The sequence below is a fragment of the Scophthalmus maximus genome, chromosome 11, assembly GCF_022379125.1.
Source record: "Scophthalmus maximus strain ysfricsl-2021 chromosome 11, ASM2237912v1, whole genome shotgun sequence".
NCBI classification, from domain to species: domain Eukaryota; kingdom Metazoa; phylum Chordata; class Actinopteri; order Pleuronectiformes; family Scophthalmidae; genus Scophthalmus; species Scophthalmus maximus.
In genome coordinates, this window is record NC_061525.1 from 17,713,607 (window position 1) to 17,741,562 (window position 27,956).

The 27,956-nt window shown below is 46.4% G+C and overlaps 2 protein-coding genes across 3 annotated transcripts in view; one reads left to right on the forward strand and one right to left on the reverse strand.

The window, feature by feature from the left end:
* megf6 (multiple EGF like domains 6) overlaps window positions 1–27,956 on the forward strand; it is a 52,372-nt gene that overhangs the window by 16,487 nt on the left and 7,929 nt on the right. Inside the window, exons 5-30 of one of the 2 annotated variants that reach the window (XM_035623457.2) lie at window positions 144–266; window positions 3,073–3,195; window positions 4,697–4,822; window positions 5,266–5,388; window positions 5,953–6,075; window positions 6,381–6,518; window positions 6,647–6,769; window positions 7,191–7,313; window positions 7,472–7,744; window positions 7,885–8,013; window positions 9,555–9,683; window positions 10,577–10,705; window positions 14,881–15,015; window positions 15,136–15,270; window positions 16,556–16,681; window positions 17,007–17,138; window positions 17,764–17,892; window positions 18,022–18,153; window positions 18,519–18,647; window positions 23,460–23,588; window positions 24,284–24,415; window positions 25,029–25,157; window positions 25,390–25,518; window positions 25,941–26,069; window positions 26,182–26,310; window positions 27,762–27,893. In XM_035623457.2, coding sequence (XP_035479350.2) covers window positions 144–266; window positions 3,073–3,195; window positions 4,697–4,822; window positions 5,266–5,388; window positions 5,953–6,075; window positions 6,381–6,518; window positions 6,647–6,769; window positions 7,191–7,313; window positions 7,472–7,744; window positions 7,885–8,013; window positions 9,555–9,683; window positions 10,577–10,705; window positions 14,881–15,015; window positions 15,136–15,270; window positions 16,556–16,681; window positions 17,007–17,138; window positions 17,764–17,892; window positions 18,022–18,153; window positions 18,519–18,647; window positions 23,460–23,588; window positions 24,284–24,415; window positions 25,029–25,157; window positions 25,390–25,518; window positions 25,941–26,069; window positions 26,182–26,310; window positions 27,762–27,893 — 3,489 coding nt within the window. The remainder of the gene's footprint in view (window positions 1–143; window positions 267–3,072; window positions 3,196–4,696; window positions 4,823–5,265; window positions 5,389–5,952; window positions 6,076–6,380; window positions 6,519–6,646; window positions 6,770–7,190; window positions 7,314–7,471; window positions 7,745–7,884; window positions 8,014–9,554; window positions 9,684–10,576; window positions 10,706–14,880; window positions 15,016–15,135; window positions 15,271–16,555; window positions 16,682–17,006; window positions 17,139–17,763; window positions 17,893–18,021; window positions 18,154–18,518; window positions 18,648–23,459; window positions 23,589–24,283; window positions 24,416–25,028; window positions 25,158–25,389; window positions 25,519–25,940; window positions 26,070–26,181; window positions 26,311–27,761; window positions 27,894–27,956) is intronic. The other variant, XM_035623458.2, reaches the window with a different exon arrangement.
* On the reverse strand, window positions 11,105–14,111 carry LOC118299613 (EH domain-containing protein 2-like). The gene is made up of 6 exons (XM_035623460.2): window positions 13,774–14,111; window positions 13,480–13,656; window positions 13,216–13,313; window positions 12,430–12,842; window positions 12,170–12,334; window positions 11,105–12,048 (listed from the first exon to the last, which is right to left on the reverse strand). Exons 1-6 carry the CDS (start codon window positions 13,992–13,994, stop codon window positions 11,488–11,490), a joined length of 1,635 nt encoding a protein of 544 aa, XP_035479353.2. The 5' UTR covers window positions 13,995–14,111; the 3' UTR covers window positions 11,105–11,487.

A 27,956-nucleotide genomic window follows, 5' to 3' on the forward strand; every position in this document is an offset into this window, starting at 1 on the left:
CTTCTGTCGAAAAAAGGGAAATAACTAAACAAAACAGGAAGGAACCCCGCACAGAGCAAGAAAAAGGTTCTGTTATCACAACTGATGCAGTGTTTCGAGGACCGTGCGTTATGTAAGTGAAACTGACCATTTTTCCTTTTCAGATGTCAACGAATGTGACGCGGGTGCAGGCGGCTGTGAGGGCTACTGTTGCAACACCATTGGCAGCTACTACTGCAAGTGCTCTGAAGGCAGGAGACTGGGGCCAGATGGCAGGACATGTCACGGTGAGACTGACATCTGGATGTAGCTATGGTGTACAGACGGACGGTAGCAGGCTCTCTGCACAGCCGGGGGCTTCCTGTACTGTTTTATGAATGGGCAAGTTTTTTTGTTGTTTTTTTTTTTCTTCCAATTTTAGAAGTTGAATTAATTTACACCTTGTTTAAGATGCCCGCTTTGTTTCCTAACCAGCACGAAATACCGAAAGTAATGCGTACCATGAAATTCTTAGAGGATGCTCTGCGGTGTTTTTGACCTAAAGCCTTATTCCCCCCCTCACACTACCTTCCCTGCCTCTGATTGGCTAAAACCTTTTGCTTTTGTTGGTTGGGTTGGTTATGTTTAGGCATGAGGCGTGGTCATTTGTTCTCGACCACCAGTCACACCCCCCTCATCCTCATCTTGCATGTCATTACAAAGTCACCTTTAAGGAATATGGGGAAGCACTTGTCAGAAAACATTTTGATTTATGATTTACCTTTATGGGGCCACTAGTGTTCAAAAGTCCCACAAGGCACATTTAAATAACCAACGACCGATTAATATCAAAACTTTTCTTACATGGTTCAGCTGATACATGCAAAACAAATATTAGTATTAACATGAATGTGTTGACTGACATCTAAATTCTAGATGCAAATGCAGACATTTAAATGAATCCCATGGCCTCTAAATCTGGGTCATTCAATCTAGATTAAAGAGCCGAGGTTGACCTTCTGAGGATTCGACTTAACTGTCTAGACTTCAGGCTGTTCAGGGCTGAACCAGACACACAGGCAGCACAGCTTTCTACCAACCAAATGTGCCGAGGTAGCTTTTGGGCACACAGGACCATTTGTTCCTGAGAGGTACAGGTGTGAACCATTGTGCCTGACCTTTGGCCTGTAAAGCCGGATATTGTCACTGTAATGATTTAAAGTCTGAGTGGTCACCTCTAAAGAAGACAAACGGAAGCAGCATCAGCAGCTGTGAACTTCTCATTTTACAGGGTTTTGTGTGAATTGTACGTGTGGTCGTATTTATGGGGAAAGACCCAGAGTTCGGGTTCAAACTGTTGCACAAAACACCTGTGGGAGAGTTGTTTTTAGAAAGTGGTGCATCCGTGTGTGAACTTCACATTCTGGAAACTGAAAGATCGGCGAGGTCATGGCAGCTTGGGATCCATTAAGGTATTCTTTACTTTAGAGGAAACATGCATAAACGTTTAAACATTTCATGTCACGTCAGAGTTTTGTTTTTGTTAAATTCAGTTCCTGCAGTGCTTCTTCTGAAGACCACCTGTTCATTTCTTTCTGCCACCAAAGCTGCTCTCCCTTTGTCTTGTTGTAGATGCTGGCTCAGCAGCTCCGCTCAGAGCCAGGCGGTGTCACGCGTTACCATTCAGAACTCATGCCCCTCGACCTCCGACACCACTGCCCCTGTTGCCACACACACACACACACACACACACACATCTCTTCTCCCACTGGTTGAAAAGCAGCCATTGTGTGTCTCCCACTGAAATCCTCTCACATGGGGAGACCAATAAGTATATTAACCTTGACAAACCTCCCCTTGTGCTTATTGTTTTGTTTGCTAGGGATTCTCTTCATACACATACACACACACACACACACACACCTATGCACGCAGTTTATCTGAAAATGATTTCTAATATTTGCACTACTTGGGAAGTGCTGTGACCTCTGAGGAACCTTAGCAGTGCTGCATGCTCAAACAAACCGAACCACATGTTCTTAAAATTAAAAAAAGAACCTGCAACATTGTTTTGCTCTCCCACACATCTTCTCTCTCTCTCATCCGTGGTGCCGAAGAGCCCCCTCCGAGTCCGCGGAGGAGCTACGGCGGACGTGTGATGTGTTGTCCAGATGTGTAGTAAAGTCCGATTGTCCTTGAATTAGCTCGGGCACTTTGTCTTCTCAACTTGCTTCCGTCTCCGAGGAGCATCAGCATCAATCTGACACGTGTGCGGACATATGGACTCCTCTGCAGGGGAACTCTCCCTGCTCAGGAAACAAATTGATTGCACGTTACTACTGCACAAGAGCATGATAAGCCATCCATCATTCACTCCGAAGACACTTAGCATGTGTATTTTTCCCAAGGGGAGTCCGAGCAGAGGGCCAGTGCACAAAGGGCGTCTTGCTCAAAGGCACACTGACACGTGGATAGGGTGTAGAGAGACTACTCAACATAAGCCTTTTGAATTTTCCTTCACTGTTGAATTATGGGGAGTTATGATAGATAGTGTGGTACATGTACAAGAAACGCTCAAAGGTAAAACAGAGAATAAGTTTGAGATCTGCTGAGAATAACACAGATAGGTGAGGGTGAGGAATCACACACAACACACACCACACACAGACACTTGTACACAAAAAAAAAAACTTTTTCTCTTTCTTTTATGTAGCTCACTGCAGAGAGAATGTTTAATGAGACCACCTCAAAATTGGATGCTATATTTTATACAGGATGTCATAAATGTCCCATTTCAAAATTTTTATTTAATCTCCCATTGATTTAATCATTCCAAAAAACGTATTGATTTTTAACACATTAAAGGCAAGAGATGATTCAAATGGGTTTCTAATTAGGCCATGTTCATGACTTGCAAGTCTGACAATGAAATCTTTGCCATTGGCAATTCTAACAGATCTGATCTTTAATGACTGGCGAACATGTTATTGTGCCGTCTTGTTGTTTGTGAAAATATTCTGTCCTGTGAACTTTCAGTCTTCTCAATAAGCAACTGCTTGTGCGTGGTTATGTGTGTGTTTATATACTTTATACTGTCCATATCTGTTTGTCCAGATGTAAATGAGTGTGAGGAGCTCAATGGAGGATGCCAGCAAATGTGTGTCAACACACCGGGCTCTCACCACTGTGAGTGCAGCGAAGGCTTCCGCATGCACGCCGACGGTCGGACCTGCATCGGTAAGTCCTCGACAGAAATAGTAATAAGTAATAAAAAAAATTCTCTGCTCCATGTGATGCAATTTTTTTCCTTCTGTGATGCTATTGCAGGATATTTCCTAACATTCCCTCAGTAACATAGAGGAATAACAAATAGGGGAAAGTTTGAAATATGTTGCTTCTGTGGTTAGATCTAGTTGTCCCTTAAAGGAATAGTTCGAGAAATATGCTTTGCTGTGTTGAATTCCGTTTCCCTATTAACATGTGTTTCCTTTTACCTTAACCTGAGCCCAACCTTTGGGGGAAGGGGCGCATATCTCGACGGGGGAAACAGAATTCGATACAAAAACATGTTTTTGATATGTATGTTCGACATGAAGTTAGCTTAGCATAGCATGAAGACAGGAACCGCTAGCCTGGCTCTGTCTGAGTGTAACATGTGGTATGTAACTCTCAGTGAGAATATTTTTTTTTTTACATTTAATTATTCATTTAGAAACAGCTAGAACTCAAATCGATCATATAGTATCAATATAAATGTACATATTTATGTTTATTATTTGTTTCCATTCTTTAGCAAGATACTGCTCTTAAATTGGACACACACTATTTCCCCACTTTTTTCAGTCTTTACAGTCAGGAGCACAAATATTACAGCATATTATTGCATCGACACAATTTTTTTCATTTTTTAAAAGACATTTTTCTAAAATCTGATTCTCTGATTTGCCTTGATTGTGTGAAAATGACTAATGACCTACTCTCGTGTGGAATTCTCATCTGGTCCATGTCGGTCCTCTGGAGACTTGATTCACACCTTGTCCAGTGTGACAGAACATATGGCAGAAATCTGTGTTTAGACAAACACAATAGCACATAAAAAATGAGCAGTGCTGAGCTTTACTGATTAACCCCATTGTCTGGTGGGATAATTCTGACTTATAAGGAGAAATATAAAATATTTTCGCGCCAAAATCATGCGTACAGTATATACTGTGAGTAAATTAAAATAATCTGTACTCCCGTTTGTCCTTTGGTCTAATTTCTCACTCTTAATACTCCCCTTTGTCGACAGTCGCTCTGTGGTCAAGGGGAGCGATGGAGGCGGAGGGATAAGTAATTGTGTCTGCTGAAATCATCAGGTTTAAAAACCCAGTCGTTCTCTCAGTTTTACAGCCCGCCTGTGTCATCGTGTCTAATGTTTAGAGGACCCACAAGGCACACGGCTGATATTCATATTTGGCACATCATTAAATCACAGGAGAAATGGGATGGAAAGACCATTAGAGAGTAACCAGGGGTGCCCGTTGGACCCGGCTTGAATATCCTTTTCCAGTTTCCCGTCTTTACCCGTGAGGATTTTTCCGTAATTACAAGACTGCAGAGTTTGAGGTGTCGGAGCCATTTTTAGGCAGCCAACAAATTCAATTATAACTGAGTTCAAAATTTAAAAGAGTTTTACATCCACCGGGGTTTTTCAGCCTTTTATTTGCCATGTCTGTGTCTGCTTTTTGCCTTTAAGCTGTGACTTCTTGCTCAGTCTTGAACGGTGGATGTGAGCACAAGTGTGTGGACATGGGGAACAATCATTACAAGTGTGAATGTCGGAAGAACTACCAGCTGAAGAGAGATGGGAGACACTGTGAATGTAAGTGAATTTTACCAACCGATGTTCTCAACATGCATGAATATGTCAGAAATGTATGTAGCTACAGTACGGTGTGTTCTCCTTCAGGGACTTCTGCAGTTGTAAATTGGGCCAAATTAAGGGACTTCTGTGGCTACTGCTAATGTGCAAGGTCGGAACAGGAAAGGAGAAGGAATTTGAGAAGCAGCTTTGGAAACAGCCACTGTACAGTAAAGAGCAGGAATTCAGATTTCTCCTCTGGGATTTTGAAATGCATTTGTTAGTTTGGAAGGGATCATCAGATCAGACCTGTAAAAACGTTGCATGTGGCTGAGTCAAACGTCGATGATAACCTGATGTCAAAAAGGAAAACTGTCCTTACAGGGTCCCAGAGTCACCTGCTGGGTTGACCTGCCTTGAGTTTTCTGAGTGTGTGTGTGTGTGTGTGTGTGTGTGTGTGTCAGTGAGGGACCCCTGTGACGAGAGGAATGGAGGCTGCGCCCAGCTGTGTCTTTCTGAAGATGGCGTGGTTCAGTGCAGCTGCCGACCCGGTTTTACTCTGGCTGGAGATGCCAAGAACTGTGAAGGTGAGGAATCACACACACACACACACACACACACACACACAGAGTGAAAAAAAACAATATAGCGGATATATCAGACTTATGTCCAAGATGTGCTACAGTTTCACAAAATTACATTTACGATTTTTACAGAAGTTAAAACCACACTTAACCTTCTTCTGGAAAAAAAATCTGCACTACAATAATCCTGTAATGATTTGAGACACTGGTGTGGATCCCTGAAAAATACTTTAGACCTGAGGAAGTATTTGCTTCACTGATTTGGATTCTGTCACACATCTTGACATGTTAAGACAATGTGGGAGCTAAGTTTTGAAATGTTTGCTTATTAATGTGACAAGTGTGTTCGGTTCAATTGCTGCTAGAGTCCAAGCAAATGTATTGTTAATAAAATAGTAATTCTCTTTATGGCCTTACACCAGAGACCCTTTGCTTCCTCACTGACCTGTGTGCTTTCCAACTTTGCGAAACAGATGAATCCTTGATAGAAGTGACTCGCTGTGACTTCACTATGGACCGATGTGTAAACATGCACATTCATGTCATGTATTATTTCCATTCCTATAGACATTGACGAGTGCAGTTCGGGCCGTGCCAAGTGTTCCCATGGATGCGTCAACGTGCTGGGCTCTTTCAGCTGTGTGTGTCACCCCGGTTTTGAACTTGGTGCGGATGGAAAACAGTGCTACCGTGAGTAAAGACGGTGGAAATCGAAATCCACAAATTCCAACTACTGTCGAACACGTGTCTCGGTGCAAATGAGCAAATCCTTTCTCACGCGCAGCTGTTTGTAAATCCAATAAGGAAGAAAAGAACTGGTAGACCCATGATGTGTTCATATGACCACCGTGTTAGGAATAGTATCGCTGAAGAGGAAAGCTCGAAATGGTACAAAGAAACGTAACCTTTCTAATTCCATGGCAATGTGCATAATGTGTGTGCACAAAAGAATATCAAGCACTGTGGCCTATGGTCTTGTCCGTCTGTCCCCAAAGGAATTGAGATGGAGATCGTCAACAGCTGTGAGAAGAACAATGGAGGTTGCTCTCATCATTGTGAGCACACCACCAACGGACCCCTGTGCTCCTGCAACCGCGGCTACCAGCTGGGCCCAGACAGGAGGACCTGTGTGGGTGAGAATTTCCCATTTCTCCCTTTTTTCTCGCCATCTCCTGAGACATAGTTCTCTTTCCTTCCTGTCACTCGTCATTGATTCGTCCAGCTGTTGAAAAAACCCCACCTCTGTGCCACCGTTCCTCAGATAGCGACGAGTGCGGCAGCGGCGAGTCCTGCTGTAGTCACTTCTGCAGAAACTACCCGGGTGGCTACGAGTGCAGCTGCAGGGCCGGCCACAGGCTGAACCCGGACGGCTGCGGCTGTGACGGTAAGAGCGCCGGAGTGTGAGCACATTTGCCTGGTCTGTATTTTTTTCTAAGAGTTCTCTATGTTGTGGCACAGCCGTTCAGGACGCGGATTCCCCAAGCACATCTCCTCGCTAATTGCTCGGATTTTAATATTTTTTTCCCGAGCCACTTCAGAGCAGTAGAACTAAAAAATAGACCATTTTGCTCAGTGAAGAAGTAGAGCAACTGTCAGATTGGTAACAAGGCTAAAACAACCTTTTCTGCATCAGGGTTGTGGAAAGAATGAAAGAATTGAGCAAAGAATGCTCAGAAGTGAAACAGTCCTTATCTGGCTGGAGACAAACAGCAAGGCCAACCTGAGCTTGCACAACCTGACACACTTACAATGTAATATTCGCTGTCATTACTCTGTTGCTCTCTGTACGACGTTTCTCCTGATAGACATCGATGAGTGCCTGGCAGAGACTTCAGGCTGTGAACACTACTGTGTCAACACCCTGGGAACATATGAGTGTTTCTGTCGACTGGGCTTCCGCTTGGATCAGGACCAGCACTCCTGCATCTGTGAGCAACACATCTATTATCTTTTTTGTTTTATTCCTGGATAGCATGACCATATCTGTCATTTTCGACAGATGAGCGTCCAATTGCTGTAAAGTGATGAATGGAAAAATGGGATTTGAGTTTTGTCCCGACCCTAACCTTGCACTGGGTGCGTTAAGCATTGTATGGCAGAGACGTGGAAGAAGACGAAGAGGAGGAGGAGGAGGACGAGGACGAGGAGGAAGACGAGGAGGAGCAGCTGGAAGTTCACAGATTGCCAGATCTGCTGTTCCGCAACGCTCCTCAGCTCCTGCAGTACACCGCAGCCTTGCACTCCCGTTATGAGATTGATGATGATGATGATGATGATGATGATGACAATGGTGAAAATGAAAAAGAATCAGAGATGCAGAGAGACCGCAGGGGAGAACTTAGGCTGGACAGCCACATAGGTACAGTAAAATGTGCCAGTGATGATTAAGATGTATGCCCACTGAGAAATCAAATGGATAATATTTTATTGCTTTTTTTGTTTTGTTGTTGTTGATGTTTTCGAAGAAAAGTAAAAACTTATTTGTCAGTTGTTTTCCAGTTTGTCTAGATGGCTCGTTCGGGGAAGACTGCAGGGCGAGCTGTGAAGACTGTGTGAACGGAGTGTGTGGTGAAAACAGAGACCGGTGTCAGTGTTCACCCGGATGGACCGGAATCATCTGCAACAAGAGTGAGTCTTTAAATCTGAACGTTTACATGAAGACATCCTACATTCTCTGTGCATCGTGCATCCCATTGCTTCATTGCAACACACATTCTGGGCAAGAGCTACAGTGAGCTCAACTATACATAAGCTCGTTTTGTTTTTAATCATTTTAAATAATGATTTATGACATCTAGATATTAATAACGGGACAGTAGCCACACACATATACCTGTTTTTTCCCACAGGGCGTGGCTTCCTTCAGGTCAATTTGAGCTACCCACAGTAATGTGGTCTGGCTGTAGAGATGAGAGCGCTCCCACTGTGCATCGATCCAGGGCCATGTATCAAAACCTGTTGGCTCCTCTGCGTGGGAGGCCCGGTTGTTTATGGGCTTCTGAACACAAGAGCACTGGGTGAATCAATCTGTCTGCTACTGGAGCGAGGCCAAGGCCCACAGCAAGAGCACAGCCCGAGGCCACGGATGTCCACTACCTGGCTAGAAAGCAAAGCTCCATTGTTCCCATCCAGCTCGATGATTAATGGCTGTCTTTGCTCTGAACCCGAGTCTGGCTCGTAATCATAAGGAGGAGAGTCGCTCGGGAAAAGTCCGTTAGAAGCAATCTGTCACTTTTACAAAACCCGCACCTGAGGTGGCAGTGTTCAGATGCACACCCTGAGGGCGACGGGTCCGGACACGAGTAGCATTTTCAGTCGGAGTAGATGTCCAATTTCAGTGCCTGAAGCACAGATACGGGAATTGATACAGAAGGTAATAACGTAGTGGTCTATAAAGAACGAAGGCAGGTCAAAAGATGGGGACAGCTTTGGACCTTCTATGACCGAAAATAAAACAAAAATATTCCACTGCATTTTCCTACTGGACTATTTCATGAAGTTATAGCTCAAAGAAATGAAGTTACTCGTTTGCAAAGTAAAAAAGTTCAATCTAGTGAATGTTGGAATCAATTCCATTTTTTATGAAACAGAGTCAAAGTCCTTCACTGTTCTGTCCTTTAACTTTGGTTGCCTTTATACATGTGCACATCACATCGCGCACGGATGATAGCACTTAATCATATGTATGAATAAAAATTAATATGGAGAATTTTCATTCATATTCTTAAAAGATAGACCAAACCCGTTCTCCTCTTCCACTTCTATATTCATCGTAACGTATTTTTTTCAGCGTCTTTCTGACATACAGTAATTATGATACGGTTTTACCTCCGCAGATTATTTAAATGGCTTATCTCCCCACCGAGTCACATAAAACCTCAGTGTGTCGTGGAATTTAAGCACACGTTAAGTTGAAGGATTGTAACACGTCTTTAACAGCCAGATGGTTCATGTTGTAATTTGTAACAAGGCGAGAGGGATTAAGTGTCAGGAGAGAGCACACACACACACACACACACGTGGAGAAAGACAGGATAAGGTGGAAGTGTTGACTGACTTCTTACCACCAGTGCACAGACCTTGAATTTGTCACAGTTTGATGCAGTTGGTGATTCTGATATGAACGTGACGGTGCCCTTTCCTCTCCCTCTCTCTCTCTCTCTCTCCAGCTTGTCCACAGGGGACATATGGGCAGGCCTGTAACAGCCTGTGCCGTTGCCAGAATGGAGGCTCGTGTGACCCTGTGACTGGGACGTGTTTGTGCCCCCCGGGGGTCCAGGGCCTGCTCTGCGAGGAAGGTTTGTATACACTCTTCACTCTGCAGACACCCACTATAAGCAGACCATAACACACACACACACACACACACACACACACACACAAACAGGTGTGGATCTAACGACTTGACCTTGGGTCAGTACTCCGGGATATATCTTTTGCGTGCAACCCCCCGTCAAAGTCCGTGCATCTGTAATTTGTGCAGAGTTCAGTTTGACGATTCCTCTTTTTCTGTCATTCGAAAAGATTTTTAAATGAGGTGGCGTTAGAGCGGACTACATTTATATGGCTCTTTTCTTATTGTCTTTTCGACCACACAAAACACTTTACAGTATAAGTCACGCTCACCCAGTCATACATACATTCATACAGCTCTGCTATACACAGTGGTTTGTCCTCACACACCGAGTAGGGAGCTGTAAGGGGCAATTTAGGGATAAGTGTCTTGCCCAAGGACACTTCAGCATGCGGACTGGAGGAAGCGGGGATAGAACCATCGACCTTCTGTTTGGTGGATGACGCTCTCTTCTTCCTGAGCTGCAGCCTCTCTTTTAAAGGCCTGGAAGGATTCGACTAGAGTATTTCACAAGAAGGAAACATTTTACAGGAACATTTTTTTTTTCTTCAGTTAAATTTATTATTGGTTATTTCTTACCAGGAAAAACATGTGACCCACTACATTCACCTACCCGCCCCTTTTCGGGTTTACTGCGCCCCAGCCTGGCAACAACTGCTCGACGTTATCCTTTGAATTTGTCCTGAAAACTTTTAAAGATGCCATCTTACAAAACCTCCCTTTGTTGTATTGTTTTTTCTTGCCTGTGGTCTTATTACAGTGGGGCTCGTTGTCACCTTTCTGGCATCTTACCCAAAAGGTGTATGAACTGTTTTCTGGCATCATTCATGTTCACAGGTTGTCCTAGAGGTTATTTTGGGAGACACTGTAGAAGAAAGTGTACCTGCCCCAACAATGGACACTGCCATCATCTGTTTGGAGCCTGCCTCTGTTCTCCGGGGCTGTATGGTCGCTTTTGCCACCTGTGTGAGTACAAACCTGAGCCAATCAGAATAAATGATGATGATGATGATGATCAAATTACAATTAAATGCTAATAATGGCTAATCATCTTTGCTGGTTTAATGCCATCAACAAGACATGTACTGTATTATGATTATGAGAGAGTAAAAAAAAAAAAATACTAACTAAAAGGAAAACTCTCTTGTTGTCATTAGGGCTGCAACCAATGATTATTTTCATAATCGATTAATCTGACGATTATTTTCTCGATTAATCGATTATTTGTTTGGTCCATAAAATGGGGAAAAATGTTGATCATGTTTCCCAAACCCCGAGATGATGTTTTGTTTTGTCCACACACCAAAGATATTTAGTTTTACTGTCATAGTGGAGCAAAGAAACCAGAAAATATTCACATTTAAGAAGCTGAAATCAGAGAATCTTGACTGGAACTGATCATTCGATTATCAAAATAGTTGCCGATTAATGTACTCATCGATTACTAATTGATTAATCGATTAACTGTTGCAGCTCTAGTTGTGATGCAAAATACAGAAGTGAACTACGAGATGAAATATAACCCAAACCATCAGTCATGATCTTAATGTTTTGATGTCACATACGACATGATTAACATACGAACGGATTCAAAACACCTCCTGAGCTTCATGAACATGCAGTATCCTTATTTTTTTCATGTCAATCTGATATTACCAGGTTATTTTATATTTAGAAAATGCTGTACAATTTTTTTACATATAATGAAGACATATCCTCGGTCTTCCATTTGCCTTTCGATGTCACGTTTACTCGTCATCGCTGGCTGTACTCAGCCGTTTTGACGGCGGCACCAGGTGGGGGGGCAGCTCTCGGGGCAGCCAGTGGCCCTCCAGTTTTCCCTCGATAAGGTGGACCGCCAGGGCAAACTCGTCATTGTCCAACATGCCGTCCCCGTCTACGTCCGACAGCCTCCAGATCTGAGCAAGCACGGAGTTCGGCAGGAGCGTGGTCGTCATCCACTGTTTGACCTTGGTGCCGCTCAGCTTGCCCCCGTTTGGACTCAGGTTGTAGAAGATTTCATCGTATTTGGGCTTGTACTTCTCCACCACCCACTCGTCGAAATCCGCCTCGCTGCTCTCGTCGTCTCTGGAGATTTCCTTGAAGGCATCTCTCCTGAAATGCTCAGGCCGGAATGTTCCCAGAAATTCGCCGTCCAACGCACTGGGGAGGGATTTCCTCCTCAGCTCTTGTTGTTGGAGCAAAGGCACCAGCTTTGCTATGTCGCTGGTGAGGAGTTTATCCAAGGAAGCCATGAGACTCGGTTTCAGCGTCTTGAACTTGGAGAAGTCGTGACCCAGAAGTTTCTCCTGTGGATGTATGCAGTCACATGTAACAAACACACAACGTATTCAGGCAAATACATTCTAAAACATTTTTCTTTTCTTTGTTATATAAGGAAAAGGTAATAATTCATAAATGGAGTTTGACCTGCATCTTGGTGCAGTCAGGGAAGTCCCCAGCTGGGACTCGATGCTGTTGCTGGATCTTGTTGAAAATAACAGGAAGCTGGTAAATCAGGTTGTGCTTCTTGCTTTCTTTGCAAAAAATGGTCGGCATCTCCTGCTTGAGATAGCTGATAATGTGCGCGTGGGCCTAGGGAGGGAACAAGACCCAAGTGAGACACGCAACATCATTGAACGCTGACCCAAAGTGTCGGTTACATTTGACGACATGTCACGACCTCTTACCCTTAATAAGCGCGCCCTCTTCACCAGGTCATTCAGCCTGCGCACCGCAGCGTTACGTGGCAGGTTCCTTATGTCGGCCAAGAGATCCTCCTCCTCCAGCTCGATCAGCTGGTAGTGGTCACACTTCTGCCTCGGCTCCGACCAGAACGATCCGACGTAGACCCGCAGGATCTCCGGGGTTCGAAACACTTTCCCCAGCGACCACATGAGGGCACCGTACACTCTCATGAGCTGCTGTGAGTCCACCCTGTCGGCCTTGTTGAGAACCACGCGCAGCTTGTCCTCGTAGCCGGTCAGGGCCCCAAAGGCCCGGGTGAGCTCATCGGAGAACTCCAGTTTATGTGCATCGAACAGCAGGATGATGCGATCCACGCGCTCTGCAAACCAGCGCAGCACCGCTGGGAAGTCGTAGCCTGGGGATGAGGAACACACAAAACAACACGGTGCTTTCATTAACGCTGTCTGTAACGGGGCAGGCCGCAGCGATCCTCGGCAATCCCTGGCGGCCCTCGCTGGTTTCAAGCCATTTCAGTTACACCCATGGAGTAATGCGTCCTTAAAACAAAGCAAAGGCTGCTTAGTTACTTACTGCGCGTCTCCTCCCAACTCCAATGTCACATTACTTTCATCTGCTGTGCTTCTGACTTCAAGTGAAAGAATTGTGCAGGGCTGCACTGCTCTTAAATCTGTTGCATCAGCCTCTGACTTTGAACCGTCTAAAACTTTAAGACCAATGAATCCCCTCTGACACTGAAAAAGGGAATGAGCCAGGTATGCCAATCTCACCTCGACTCAGTCTTCTTTTGGCAGCGGTTAATATTCCCGGTGTGTCGATAATGCTGATACTTTCAAGCACCTGATTTGGCATCTGAACACACTGAAACCTGCATTGCATAAACAAGAAAAAAGAGTGAGACATGAAACACTCTGTGGGAAACGGGACAGTTTGGGGATCAACAAAGTACATCTGTCTATAATTTGAAAGACCACGATTCCTCTTTCTCTCTTTCTTTCTGAAACTTCCTTCTTTTTTTGTCTGTGCTGAGTCACCTGTTCAGAAAAGAATTCCCAAAGGGGTCGAGGTTGCGGAAGGGCTTCTTTGGATCCACCGTGAGGGCATTCCCAGGGATGATTCCTTCCGTCTCTCCGTACATGACGGCGCTGAAGCAGTCGGTGGTCGGCTCTGGCCCAACTCGGCTACCAGGGAAATCTTGTTCTATGAGATATCTGGAGACACCACCAGCTCTGTCATCGTCCTTTCCTCCAGCGCCGTGTTAGGCATGCACAACACATCCCAACCTCTTTTTTTTCCGACGCACGAAGAGTCGGAGACCGCGGTCTTACCTGATGAAGGTCGTCTTTCCTGTCGAGTACTGGCCCATCACCAGCACCATTGGCTTGTTGTCAAAGTCTGCATCCTCATAGCTCGGAGTGTGAAAGTGGTGGAAAGAGTAGTGCTTCTCGATCGGCAGCAGCCTCTTGTAGTAAAGATTCTTCAGCTCCCCTGTCACCGTATTGACATCCCCCAGTGTTTTGGGGCTGCTCCTGAGCCTCCGGATGGACATGGCGACGCTTTTTTTCAGCCCTGGATCGTCTCGGTGTGGACGCTGCTCACCCTTCTTAGACCAAACTGAACGACGGAGGAATGTGCACAAGGAATATGATCAGATTCTCACAGCTGTCTGCTCCATCCTGCAGCGGGACATTGAGAGGGTGGAGAGGGTGTAACCAGAGCCTGCAGCTGCACCTAACATAAAGCCAATATCGCAGGGGGACAGGGTGGAGTGGAGTTTTTCGTTTTCGTTGCCGAGTAGGGAACAGTCTTGTTTTAAACACTGTGCGGGGATATGGCGGTGTTTAAGTTTTCAAAGTCTCACATTGCAGTCTCCATCTATTTGTTCAATGTGTCTGTTTATGTGCGGTATAGTTCGCCGAAGGCTACCAACAACAGTGGCCACCGAGTCACCGCCGGCATTATTTTTACAACTCAAACATGGTGGGACAGCACTTGCACAAGTAGTCAGCCGGCTCTCAAATTAGATTTGTAATTATACTTTATTGGGAAGGAAGGATGCACGATAATTGTGCACAGAGTCGGCGGTCACGTGACTTCAACTAGCAGAGGTCTGACGCTGTGATAACATGGTGACTGGGTGCGTTTGTTTTCCAAAATGTAATTCAATATTTCAACATTTTTTTCTTAATTAACACAATTTTTTTTTTGCTTAACTTGAAAAAAAACCCCATTTATGTGGACTTACTCTGTAAATTGTGCAGTTTACTTTTCATAGCTTTATACTTCCATCCTGCTGTATGTGTATGTTGGGTATGTTCAATATCATACAGACATGAGAACATGCTGAAAACATTCATCGTCGTACGTCAGCCCTAACTCGTGCCTTTTTTTTTGTGTGTGCGTTTGTTTTCATGCTGATCCCGTCCGGCCCTCAGCTTGTCCCAGGTGGACGCACGGTGCAGGCTGTTCCAAGGAATGCGACTGTGTTCAAGAACATTCTTCTGGCTGTGACCCCAAAACGGGGAGCTGTTTCTGCAGAGCTGCATACCACGGCCCACAGTGTGAGAATGGTACGAGCACTTCACACAACACCAGCTGATTCGCTCTTAACGACAGCTTCAGCACCCTGTCCGAGGAATTAGGTGTTTAACACTTGTAGGTCAACTGTGTTTCTTTATTTCCCAATGCAGAATGTGATGCCGGCTTCTTCGGTGCGGGCTGCGAGCAGCCATGTGACTGTCCAGGTGGGGGATCGTGTGACCCCAGGACCGGAGAGTGCAGCCAGCGGTGTCCTGCAGGACTCCACGGAGATAGATGTCAGCACGGTGAGACAAAGAGCTGCTTCAATTCAGTGCATTACACTGTATAAGTGCAATGTTACAAGTAGGGAAAGTTAGGATAAGGTTGTTTTAAGTCTGATACAGTAAAATAAGATTAGATTAAGACAAGATGAGATGACATGAAATATGATGATCCTATATTAGTCCCACAACGTGGACATTTGGAGATAGAAGAAGAATCACCAGTAGTATGCAGTAAATAAATAAACAGGCACTGTAAACACAAGGAAATAATATATATAATAAACCATTTCAAATTGCAAATGAAGTTACACCCGAGTTATTTGGGAGTTGACTAGTTTCTTTCAAACATCTGGCGTAGATCCATAAGATCATTTGATCCATCCAAACTGTTTCAGCTGATCTACGGTGAGAGGCCCTCCGCGAAGCTCCACTCCACAGCGCTCTCTTGTGGTCACTTAGCATAGAGGAGCGTTGTGAATACACTTCACACAGCGGAAGCCTGCACACTGACGCAGGTGTCTGCATGTGTGCTTGTTGTTTGCATACTCCGTGCTCGTGCGGACGTGGGGCCCTTGCTCATGAACGCTGTCACGCTGACAACGCAAATTATTACCAATGGGTTCCTGAACTTCTTTTTTCAGTCTTTTTCATTTCCCGTACACTCCAATAAATCCTCCTTTATTCCGTCTCCTTCTATTCATCCTCTGCTACCTTTGATGGATTGAGTGGATTTAGTAGGTGAATTAAACTCACCTCACCTGGCAGGGTGTTCCTGTTTTTTACCAACCGTATAGGACCGAAGCTGGGAGCGTTCCTCCACAGCGGGTCGTCCTCCGGCTGTTTACTCTGCTGGTTGAGGGAAAGTTCAACCCGCCTGTGTTTTACTGAATATTGTTCAGGAGCCTCTGGTGAAAAGACGTGACTTTTTGTCCCCGCGGAGTGGACTATAAGACAACATGACTGAGTGCGTCAGCACTAATGCACAGTCCAGGCCCGGGCTTGCAAGTGTTAGTCAATGCCAAGTATAAAACATTTTTCATCCAAATTTTCTGACTTAATCTTAAGTTGCTGGCCGGGTCACGACTGGGGCGATTGACCTCAGTTACCACTGCAGAGGCAATCGGCAGAATAGAGACTGAATATGTAAACAGAAAAACCAGTGAGCATTTCACTTGTGCAGTTTTCTCCCTTTACCCATTTTGCGCAATATTGTCTAATCCTGTGTTTTTCTTCCTTACACTGTCGTGGTTGTGTCAACTCTGATTTTTCTTCATTTCTATTTGGGTTTTTTTATCGTGGTCGCCAGCCTGCAAAGCTGGGAGCTATGGACCGAACTGTCATCGGACCTGTGACTGTGGAGGAGCGTCTTGTGATCCCACAACCGGACAGTGCATCTGTGCCCCTGGGAAGACGGGACACTCCTGTCAGGAAGGTACGTTTGTTTTATCACGTCGCACTTCAGCCCGATCGTGCTGCAGGTTCTATACAGGGAACAGATCGTGTTGAGAGGGAGAGTCTGAACTCAATGATATTATCAGCTTTAAGTATTATCCCCCGCCACTGAAACACCATTATGTTTGTGTCCGCTGTTGAAACTTGCCTTGTGATAAACTTGACCCCCTTTGAGAAACCCGTTTATTACATTCCTCTCCTAACTTTGTTTAAGTATAAGTGGCTTTAGTGCTTTGCAGGGGAATAACTAAAATACGTGGATTATTACTGCTCGGTTAATCCGAAAGACACTCGGTGCTCCCCAGACTGCCCTGATGGATTCTGGGGGTTGAAGTGCCGGTCCCCCTGCCCTCCCTGTCACAACAGAGGCTCCTGCAACAAGCAGACTGGAGGCTGCGACTGCGAGGCAGGCTTCACAGGAAACCTCTGCCAGAATAGTGAGTACTAATCGCACCTGAGATCCAATACACAAAACAATTCGATTTTTGGGGTGTGTTTGTGTTTGAAGCAGACCATCCATCCATCGTCCTCCGCTTTATCCATTTAAGGGTTACGGGGGGGCTGGAGCCAATCCCAGCTAGGGGAGAGGCGGGGTTCACCCTGGACAGGTCGCCAGCCTATCGCAGGGCCACATACAGAGACGGACAACCATTCACTCTCATATTCACACCTACGGTCAATTTAGAGTCTCCAATGAACCTAACCCCATTCTGCATGTCTTTGGACTGTGGGAGGAAGCCGGAGAACCCGGAGAGAACCCACGCATACACGGGGGGAGAACACAGCACACGGGGGGAGAACATAGCACACGGGGAGAACATAGCACACAGGGAGAACATAGCACACAGGGAGAACATAGCACACAGGGAGAACATAGCACACGGGGAGTCCATAGCTCACAGAAAGGCTCTGGTTGGTTTGAACCGGGATTCAAACCAACCAGAGCCTTCTTGCTGTGAGGCAACAGTGCAAACCACTACGCCACCGCTACGTTAAGTTTCAAAGATATTCGTAACGCGTGTGAAAGTACGCCACTACCGCATGTTTCCTGTGGATGTGCAGAGTGTCCTCCAGGGCACCATGGACCAGGCTGCCTCATGCACTGCTCATGCCAACCCGATGCCACCTGTGACCCACAGACCGGACAGTGTGTCTGCCCTCCGGGCCAAACAGGCCACGACTGTGCAACGTGTAAGTTGAAGTTTTCAAGAAATTACAAACACTTCAGCGTTGCCAGGTACAAAAAAAACAAAAAAACCATGATCATTGCGTAAGTACCATGTCCATGACTTTCACTGCAGTCATCTCTGCCCTTCATAGCCTGTGAATCTGGTTACTGGGGCCGAGGGTGCGTCACTAAATGCCAGTGCCGGGACGACTCTCTGGGCTGTGACCCCGTCAGCGGTCAGTGTGTGTGCGAGACAGGCTTCACCGGAGACCACTGTGAAAAGAGTAGGTGAACTTCTTTAGGTAGGGAGACTTATTCTTAAGACACATTCTAATGAATGCTGCCACTGTGGGGCGTTTGCAGGTTACAGCATCCTTATAGAGTCCTTTTACAGTGAAAGTGATTGCCCGGATCTGTGATTTTTATCGTTGCGTGCTTGACTGGAGTAAATTCACATTTGCACCTGGGACTTTTGATGTACTGTATGAGTACAGATTTTAATACATGATCCTGCTACAGTTCTGGGATGGACAACATAATATGAAGCACGTAACGTAGATGAACCCAGAATGAACCCAGATTGGATTGTTTTCTAACAGTGGTTTCTTGAATGGTTTTATGTTTCATGTCCACATACTGTCATTCACAGGGTGCGTGAATGGAAGCTACGGGCAGGGCTGTATCCAGCAGTGCCAGTGTCAAAACGGAGCCCACTGTGACCATGTGAGTGGAGCCTGTACCTGTTCACCTGGATACGCCGGCACTTCTTGTGAAAAAAGTAAGTCTTCCTTTTAAATTCTGATGAGTGACAATTTCGTAAAGAAACTAAGCTTGGGGTCACTTTAACCTTTAATCACATTTATTAAAGGATTTTAGTTGATTCACTTTACTTTGGTCCACGTGGTACTTTTATTTGTGGAAACAACAAGGTTAAAGGGGCAGTTAGCGATTTCCGATGCACTAACTTGTAGCCCAAAACCGCCGAGTTGCAGCGTTACCTGCTGGCACATCTCTTAAGGTGTCGACGACTGATGTTAATAAACTGCACCCTCAGTGTTGTGTGTTTGTCGATTTACAGAGCCCCATCGGCGTCAGCACAACGAGGAAATATTCGCTGATTTTTACAAATAATGTGTATTGCTTTAGAATCGCTTTAAGGTTTATTTTGTAAGTCTTGTGCACTTTCAACTAAGTACGCTGTAATTATTGAAAAAAACTTTATGAATTTAGGGATTATTATAGTGATCAGTATGTCCGTCCATCTGAAATTTCACAGTTGTGTTAATTATGCGATGAACCTGTGCCTTTTGATATTTTAGGTTTCATGAATGTTATTAGTTTAATAGTTCCATGACAATGAGTTTGACTCAAGAGAAGGTTTTGTTTCCGTAGTAAAACTAGTAATAGATATTTCTATAACTGATGCCTTTTGATATTTTGGTTTTATTTTAATTTGAATTTTTTTCTGTATTTCTATGGCAACAAGTTATACTTGGCAAACTGAGAGTGAGCTCTCGACGTAGGACAGAAAGATACCAATCAATCAATAAACCTTGATTTACAAATATCCCCTTATAAACAAATGTATGTATGTATGAATGTAATTCAAAGTGACTTTATCTTTTGATACACTAGAGGGCACTGCAGGATCTTCTTCAGATTTTTTTTCCTCTCTCCCTGAAGTTTCACTGAATCATCACACAGATACAATGAATCATCCGAGTGTCCATGTAATGTCACGGGCAAAACCATTTTAAAAACCACACAAATCCCAAAGATATAAATTGTGTTAGTCATTCTGGGAGAGATGGGCTGTATTTCATTGGCTGCCGAGGCTTTTTTTTTTTCAAGCCTGCTGCCATTGCAAACACTTCATGTAACCAATATTCTACTCATCATTATGATATTTGTCCTGAGCTGCAAGACATGCCAACGGTCCAAGAGTCTTAACAGTATAATAGATTTGTTCTTGATTATAGTCTTTTGACTCAGAGTGGCCTCATGTTATTACAAAGTGTAAGATTTACTGTAAGCGCACAACCAGGCCCAGAAACTCATACCACCTCCGTGGCACGTGGGGCATCGTAAATCATGGCCATGTCACACTAGAACAGAGCTTCACATCCCTAGTCATAACACTCGAAAGGCCTCAGACGTAGACGTCACTCTGATTGGACATTGCTGTGGAAATAGGGCGATCGTTCTGACCAGATTGTGTTTTCCAGGGCCCTTTCCCCCCTCAAACAGAGGTGTCCAGTTTCTCAGTCTTCTACTGGGCCTCTTCCTCCAGGAGGAGTCAGGAAGAGGCCTGCGCCGTGAGAAGGACCAGATCTCTGCAGTTCATCTGTTTCACGGAATCAAAATGACTTTTCAGTGTTTGCTCCTATGTGGGCAATTTTCATCCACACTCTGGCTTATGTCTCGCAACCCATGCGACGGGCTCCTAGAGGACTCACGAAGCTCGTGTCTACGGCGAAAGCATTGTTTCACCGAGCGCTCCTGCGGCGCTGCGGCCGACGCTGAGCATTTCGGTCCGAGTCTTGTCGGAGTGAGCGCGTCAGTGTGCAGACATGGGTCCCGCACGCCACACCGCTCCTTCAGTCAACGTGGATTGTGCTGCGTTTGTGCTCGGCGGCTTTGATCCGAGCACTAAACGGCAGTAAAACAGAACCCCGGTCCGACTTGCATTGAACAGCTGCGTTATTGTAGGAGAAACATGGCGGTGGTGCTGGTGTTGTTGTTGTTGTTGTTGTTGCGTTGACCTCTTTCATTGTAGACCCTGAATAGCAGCAGGATGTTCTATTCTGTGTTCTCTCTATCCACTCTGTTTCTGTGGTCTGTCCTCTCCGGCTGTGTGGTCCCTGGACCGGCTTTATGGGCTGACAGCAGTGGCTCTTACACAACCAGAGATCTGGAAATAATCCTCCTGTCTTAAAGAGCTCATTTAGTCTAGAGATGGAGTCTCTTAGCGATGGCACAGTGTGTGTGTGTGTGCGTGTGGGGGCGTGTGTGTGTGTGTGTGTGTGTGTGCGTGTGCGTGTGGCTGCGTGTGTGTGTGTGTGCGTGTGCGTGTGGGGGCGTGTGTGTGTGTGTGTGTGTGCGTGCGTGTGCGTGTGCGTGTGTGTGTGTGTGTTTGTGTGTGTGTGTGTGTGTGTCTTGGAACGACTCCTCCGTGCCTACCTATAAACAAAAGACTGAGAGGGAAGAGTCTACACTTGCAAACTCCCGCAGACACTGCGCTAATATCAGATGACTGACTGATGCTCTGTGGTTAATATGGAAACTCACCGCCCCTCGCTGGCACAAACAAATTATAAACGTCGCCGTTCGGATGTGTCAGAATCGTAGGCTGTGGCTGGAAAGTGAGGCCGATGCGGAAGTGTCCTGTGAAACCCGTGTTCTCTGGAATCACCAGCTGAGGCCGACTCCACTGGTCGCAGAAAGAAGTCAGTGTCTGTAGAAGTCCATGGAAAAAATGACTCCTCACTTGATTTATAACGACAGTAAACATTTTCCCAGAGGAGCTTATGGTCTCAATCTCTGTAGTTTCAAGTCTCCCATGCTGCATGATGTTCATTGAGTAAATTATGGTCTCATTTAGAATGAAATAGACGATAAATGTAAACGAGTGGTGATACAGTGTGTACCGTCCAATCGGAGGAGGGTTTAGTTAAAGGTGGGCGTGCAGTGGGAGAGCTCTCAGTCAGGCCCCACCCCCTTGCTCCTCCAAACATGATCACTTCTGGTTTGAAAAAAACAACCAAGATGGCGCCGGTCAAAATGCCAAACTGGAGGGCTCCAAAGCGGCAGCTCACGGAGCAGTGGGCGACATCAACGGTGGGTTGCCGCTCGGTTAGAATAGTCGCTGGCAATTGCACATACAGCAAGTGTGCTGCGTCGACAAGGACAGTGAGTGCGTTTACATTTTGAGTTGATCACTGTATGGTGTAAAGACCCCATTAAAAAAAAGGGGAACATCACTCATTTGTCGTGTTTACATTTAAACATATCAAAGATGTGTTGAGCCCCTGTTTCCTCGCTGGACAAATTACCCATCAGAGCAACAGTCCTGAGACATTCCCCCCCCCCGCAGCGGAGAAACACCCGCTTGTTGCCATGGTGTCGGCAACTGCTATCACAGTAATAAACAACGCACAATAAAGCGGTGGTTTTCTTCTTCTGCAGCGCCACTACAGATCTAATGTACAGCTGGGCTAGAATGACAGCATCCTCAGTGGGCTAGTTTTAATAACGTCGCAGCTCCACCACTACAGAGGCCCGGCGAAGACGTCATGCTGTCAGCGTGGGAACGAGACGATGGCCATGCCAGAAACTGCTGAGCAGGGGAGATGCTTTATTTTTTTTCTCTCCCAATTCGAGGCCTCGAGGCAGAAAAAGAGTAGGAGGGGACGGCATCATCAGTTGGAGCAGGGGAAGGAAGGTATGATGCATAAACTGTGGGGGGAAACACCCTGAGTACAGCGCGGTTGCATTTAGAACACATGAAACCACACTTCTGTAGCGCTCCCAACTTGCGTTCTCCTCTGGTACCACAGTCCACTGCTAGATGGAAGAGGTGCTGTGTGAATAAAATGAGTTCCTCGCTTATTACTGCAACAGAAAAAAAAAAGAAAGAAGAGGGCGCTCGGAAATGTCCGCAACCTCTTGTCAGTCAGTCGGACTTTGGCGACGCAAAGGGCAGCGTTCCTGTAAATGAAGAGCCGGATGGGGCGAGCTTTTCCGAGTCTTTTTTTCTAAAACCCTAACTATCGCGCTCCGGTCGAGGCTGTCATCTCTTGGGTGACAAATTGAGCCATCAGAAATAGCGCCGTGAATAAACAGAGTCATTCCCTCCGGCTCTGGTGGAGTCACGCTCACGGGAGAATATTTACATGCCGCCGGCGGTGGAGCGGCCCATTCATCCCCCCGCCTCCGGCTCGGCTCTTGTGGGGAGGAGGTACCGTGCTTACCGAACTCTCTTGAGTGTCAATTGACTCTGCACACACTTAAAACGATCCCTCCGTCTCTCCTTGACAATGGAAAACAGATTCGCATGCTGGCATCTCCTCGCGTCGGCAGCAATACTGTAAGTGTGTGTGTGTGTGTGTGTGTGTGTGTGTGTGTGTTAGGGCGGCACAGTAACCTGGCTTTGTTTTGCAGCATGTTGGTGGGGCCTGTGGACCCAGCAGGTGCTCCTATTACCGGCTCTCTGTGCCCCATCTACCCCCAGAAAAGGGAACAGCCTCCGAGCCGCCGTCGACTTTGATGTGGCCCAGATCCACCACACATGTGGGACATGAGCTCACTTAACGAACACAGACGCTCTCGCAAATGAACAGCCGCAGCGTGGCGCTGCCATTTGATATTGGTATTTCCAGGAGGTGGTAAGACAGAGAGGGAAAGTGCGGGGAGGAGAGGAGAGTTAGAGATGGCGTGGGGGGGGGGGGGGAGAAAGAACTAAATAAAAAATGAAAAAAGTTGGCATCTAAAGCTTTTCCTCTCCCCTTTTTCTTTTTTTCTTTTTTTTTTTGGGGGGGGGGGGGTGAAGCTGCCAGTTCTAACCAGTCGGATGTTTTATCTTGGCCCACAGTGTGCCCGGACGGCTTTTACGGTCTTGACTGTGGCCAGATGTGCGAGTGCAGGAACGGTGCCCGCTGCCACCACATCACAGGAGCCTGCCTATGCACCGCCGGCTGGGCAGGACCACACTGCATTCTGGGTAATGGAAGCCACATCATTAAAACGGGGTGTGAGGGAGGCCCTCGCTGCAGCCCATCACAACATCCTCTCCTTAAACACAACTATGATGTGTTTGTGAACAATTATCTCTGTAATGAGACATTGCCAATGACTTTTTTGGGGGGGGTATAAGGGCGGAGAGAGGAGGGAGGATAAGAGCGCCCCTCTGGCACAAAGGGCCTTAATTGAGGTCTATTCTAGATAAATGCCCCCACGTGTTTATAGCGATCAACATTAAGAAAGGGAGAACACACGTTTAGTATCTCACCGATCGCTGTTCTCATGCTGACGTTCCTTTTGGGATTTTCAAGCCATTGGTTAAAACGAATCCAGTGAAATGCCCAGTAAAGTTCTTGGTCTGTCATTCTGCACTCTTATGCAAGACAGTCCTCTTGCCACAGTCATTTTGTGGTCCCAAGTACCAGAGCCAGAGTCTGCAGAGAGCATGACTTAATGATGCGTCTCTGTCATTAGCGCTTTTTGCTCTTTCTTTCGATTCCAAACGTCAGTGTTTGACTTTGATCATTTCGACGTTTACAATACGTGTGTCCTGAAAATCCTTTACGCCCCAAAACGCCCTTACACGTTTTCATTGGAGCTTATTTTAAGGTCATGCTAAATGTGTGTGTGTGTGTGTGTGTGTGTGTGTGTGTGTGTGTGTGTGTGTGGGGGCAGAATGCCCGGAGGGTCACTTTGGAGAGCGGTGCGGTCAGACCTGTGAGTGTCAGAAGAACGGGGCCAGGTGTGACCACGTCACCGGGCGATGCAGCTGTACGCCCGGGTGGACCGGCGTGAGCTGTCAACTGCGTGAGTACAGCTCATCGCTCAGTCTCCCCAAAACGAGGACGGATAAAGCTGTCAAAGTGATTTAATGATAGTGATGGAAAGTGATAGATATTCGTTTCTATATTTTTCCGGTGGGATTTCATGCTTGGTCTGTTTCCTTCAAGTCCCTGAATGTTTTACATCACAACTAACCATTTCACAAAGCGCACTCCTGATGTTCTAGACCTCCATTCGTTTCATTCGTTTCTATATGAAAATCAGCAAAGTGATTCTTTAGAACACGCCGGACTTTTGAGAAAACCCAAGTCTGATAACTGATTGTCATAGTTGCACAGAAATGTTTAAAAGAAACAAATTGGATTCCTGAACTATACAAGAAAACACATCTGAAAATCAGAAACCATTGGAAAAAGAATAAACTTTCTCTAGAACTGGTAAAGAAAATCAAATAAAACCTGTTTTACCCTTCTTGAGACCCTTTTCATTTGTTTCTTGACTATTATAGTTTGAATAATGTCTCCGTCATTCCTTCATCTTAGATCTCATTCATTCATGTAACGGTTTGCACTTCGTTATGCGTGTGCATGTGTGTGTGTGTGTGTGTGTGTCTGTGTCTGTGTGTGTGTCATTTCAGCCTGTCCTGCGGGACAATACGGGGAACACTGTTCTGGCCAGTGTCTGTGTCAGAACGGGGGCTCGTGTGACGGCGTGACGGGCCAGTGCTCCTGCCCACCCGGCTGGACTGGTGACGCTTGTGAGTTAGGTAAGCGCCTCGATGGAGCCTATCACAGCTGAGGAGGTCACATTCACTCCTACGGTCAAATGTGGAGTCGCATCGCATGTGTTTGGACTCTGTGAGGAAACTGGAGAAAAACAACCCCACACAGACTCTCTTGATCAAACGTTTTGTCCGCCCGTCACTGCTGGACCCCTTTTGCATTTATGAAATACAAAATTCCTGCGTCTGAGGCTGACCTTTGCCCTCTCTCGCCCAGAGTGTGAGGAAGGACGCTTCGGAGCGAACTGCATCCAGGCCTGCGGCTGCACAAACGGAGGGAGATGTGACAAGGTGACGGGCGGATGTGTGTGTCCGCCTGGTTGGACAGGAGAGCTGTGTCAGTCAGGTGACTTCCTGCAGCTTCACATCAGCACGTCAATTGTCATACAGCACAGTATTCATCTGTATCTGGCCCATGGAGAGCTATAGGTGTGTATATATACAGTGGCTCATCCCGCAATCAGCAGTTTCCTTCAGTTACCTGCTGATGTGTCCTGAAAAATGTGGAGAACTGGAACTCTCCTTTCACCTTCCGTCTGTGCTGCATTCACTGACATTTCTGAGAAGCAGCAGCAGCAGCAGCAGCGAAACAAAAGGGAAGGTTTACTTACTCCTGAAGTCCCTGAAAACTTGCCGTGTCAGAACATTTTGTGCCCGGGTAAATGAGCACAAAAACCCCAAGTGAACATTTTGAAAAGCTTTGTCTTCCGGCTCTAGCGTTTCGCACGCTGAACGCCAATGCCCGTGTGTGTGCTCTTCCGTCTGAAGCCTGTTCCGAGGGATTCTTTGGCGAGGGCTGCGAGCGGAGGTGCGACTGTGTCCATGGTCCGAGTTGCCACCATGTGACGGGCCGCTGTGAGTGCGAGCCAGGCTGGAGAGGAGCCCGGTGTGACAGACGTGAGTGTGTGTATGGGGACCGAGGAAATTGCGAGGGAAACGAAGGTTGACGATGGCGGAGCTTTGAACACGGGTTACACTGACGGCTTTCCCTCTCTATGGCGACTCCCAGCCTGCCTCCCGGGGTCCCACGGTGCCTCCTGTGCCCAGCGGTGTCGGTGCCCGGCTGGGGTGTCCTGTCACCATGAGACGGGGAGCTGTGGCTGCCCCGCTGGACTCACGGGCCCGGGCTGTGAGAAACGTAAGAATAACACATTTTGGCAAAAACACAAATCGACGTACCCCCCCCCCCCCCCCCCCCCCCCCCCCCCCCCCCCCCCCAGTAAAGTTTGAATGTTAAAGTTGAGCAGCAGCTCGTTTGCGCCGTTTGTAGAAGACATGTTGAACACTGGAGATTGTGTATCTCACAGATGTCTCTTGTGTACAACTGGCCATTGAGAGAGCCCCTTGGCACGCGGCTAATATCACCGTCACGCATTTAAAACCATTTGGCTGACGTTTGTGCCCTTTTGATGGAAACACTGTCACGCCACAATGCACCACTTCCATCAGGAAGAAAAAGGCATCATGGGATGGAAGTGATCACCAAGAATCCCTGTGTTAATACTAATTAAAATGTCCCCTTCTCCGAGTCCTCCTGGGAAAGATTACCATTTATTACATTCCAGGAAATGTCTTCCACACCAGCACTAAAGCCTCACTGTCACAGGACTTTATGCTAATGTTTCATTATTTAGACTGTACCCTTTAGAACTGTATACGAGCAGCTTTACTACTCAGCCCCTCGACGCTCCTGCTGTCCCCCCCTCCGCCGCCCCAGCTCCCTTCCTCTCCTCACACACTCCCCAGACATCTGATAAATGTTACACACCGGTTGCCAAGTAAAACAGAAGGCATTGTTTTTGTCTCCTCCGCGGCGGATAAGGGCTTTTGGAAGGCAGACATGCATAATGACAGCGCCGTAATTGCCTCTTTAGTCTGGAGTCCTTTCTTATCTGTCCCCCACGCTGCCTGCTGCTGCCTGATTGAGTAGCCGAGTGCCGCGGTCTCGCCCGAAAACATGTTCGGTTCACAGATTCGTCTCGTCCGCTGTGTGACTGATTGTCCGTGGGCCCCATTCGTTATTGCGATGAGCGTATGTACGTATGTGCGCGGGAGAAAGTGTGTGAAAGAATGTCCCCCTGCGTCCATCTGGGTTCCGGGCACCGCTGGGAAAAGTTGTCGGGAGTTTTGGTTTGCGTTACCAGTCAGTACTTAATGGGCCAGTGTGTTCACAAATCTGAAGAAGATGGAAATGGAGTTTGTATTTGTTCCAATAAACCACTGAGCATATGCATGCACGAGGCCCATCTACTGTCTTAATCTAATCAAAGCCATGTGTTATAATGTAGAGCTGCAACAATATATTCATTAGTAACTGACTACTTACAGTATTTATCATTAAAAAAAGTCATAATTCTTTGATTTTAACTTCTAAATTGTGAATATTTTCTCCTCTATGAGAGTAAACTGAATACATTTGGTTTGTGGACAAAAACAAAACGTCACCTTGGGGTTCGGGAAATTCGTCCGATATCTTTCACCGTGCTGTGACGTCCTACGGGACCAAACAACTAAGCGGTTGACAAAACATCAAAGTGCATCGTAACGCTGGTTACAGTACGTGATGTGTTTCTGAATGTGTCACCTCAGCCTGTCCTGCCGGCATGTTCGGGGAGAAGTGCAGCCAGCTGTGCCAATGTTCAGGGGATCAGGAGCAGTGCCATCCTGTGACGGGGACGTGTAGCTGCCTACCTGGTTACCACGGCGCACACTGTGAGCTGCGTAAGTAAACTGTCGGGGCTTTTTTTTTTCTGCTCTCAGTGTGGACTACTGTTGGGCGTGTCT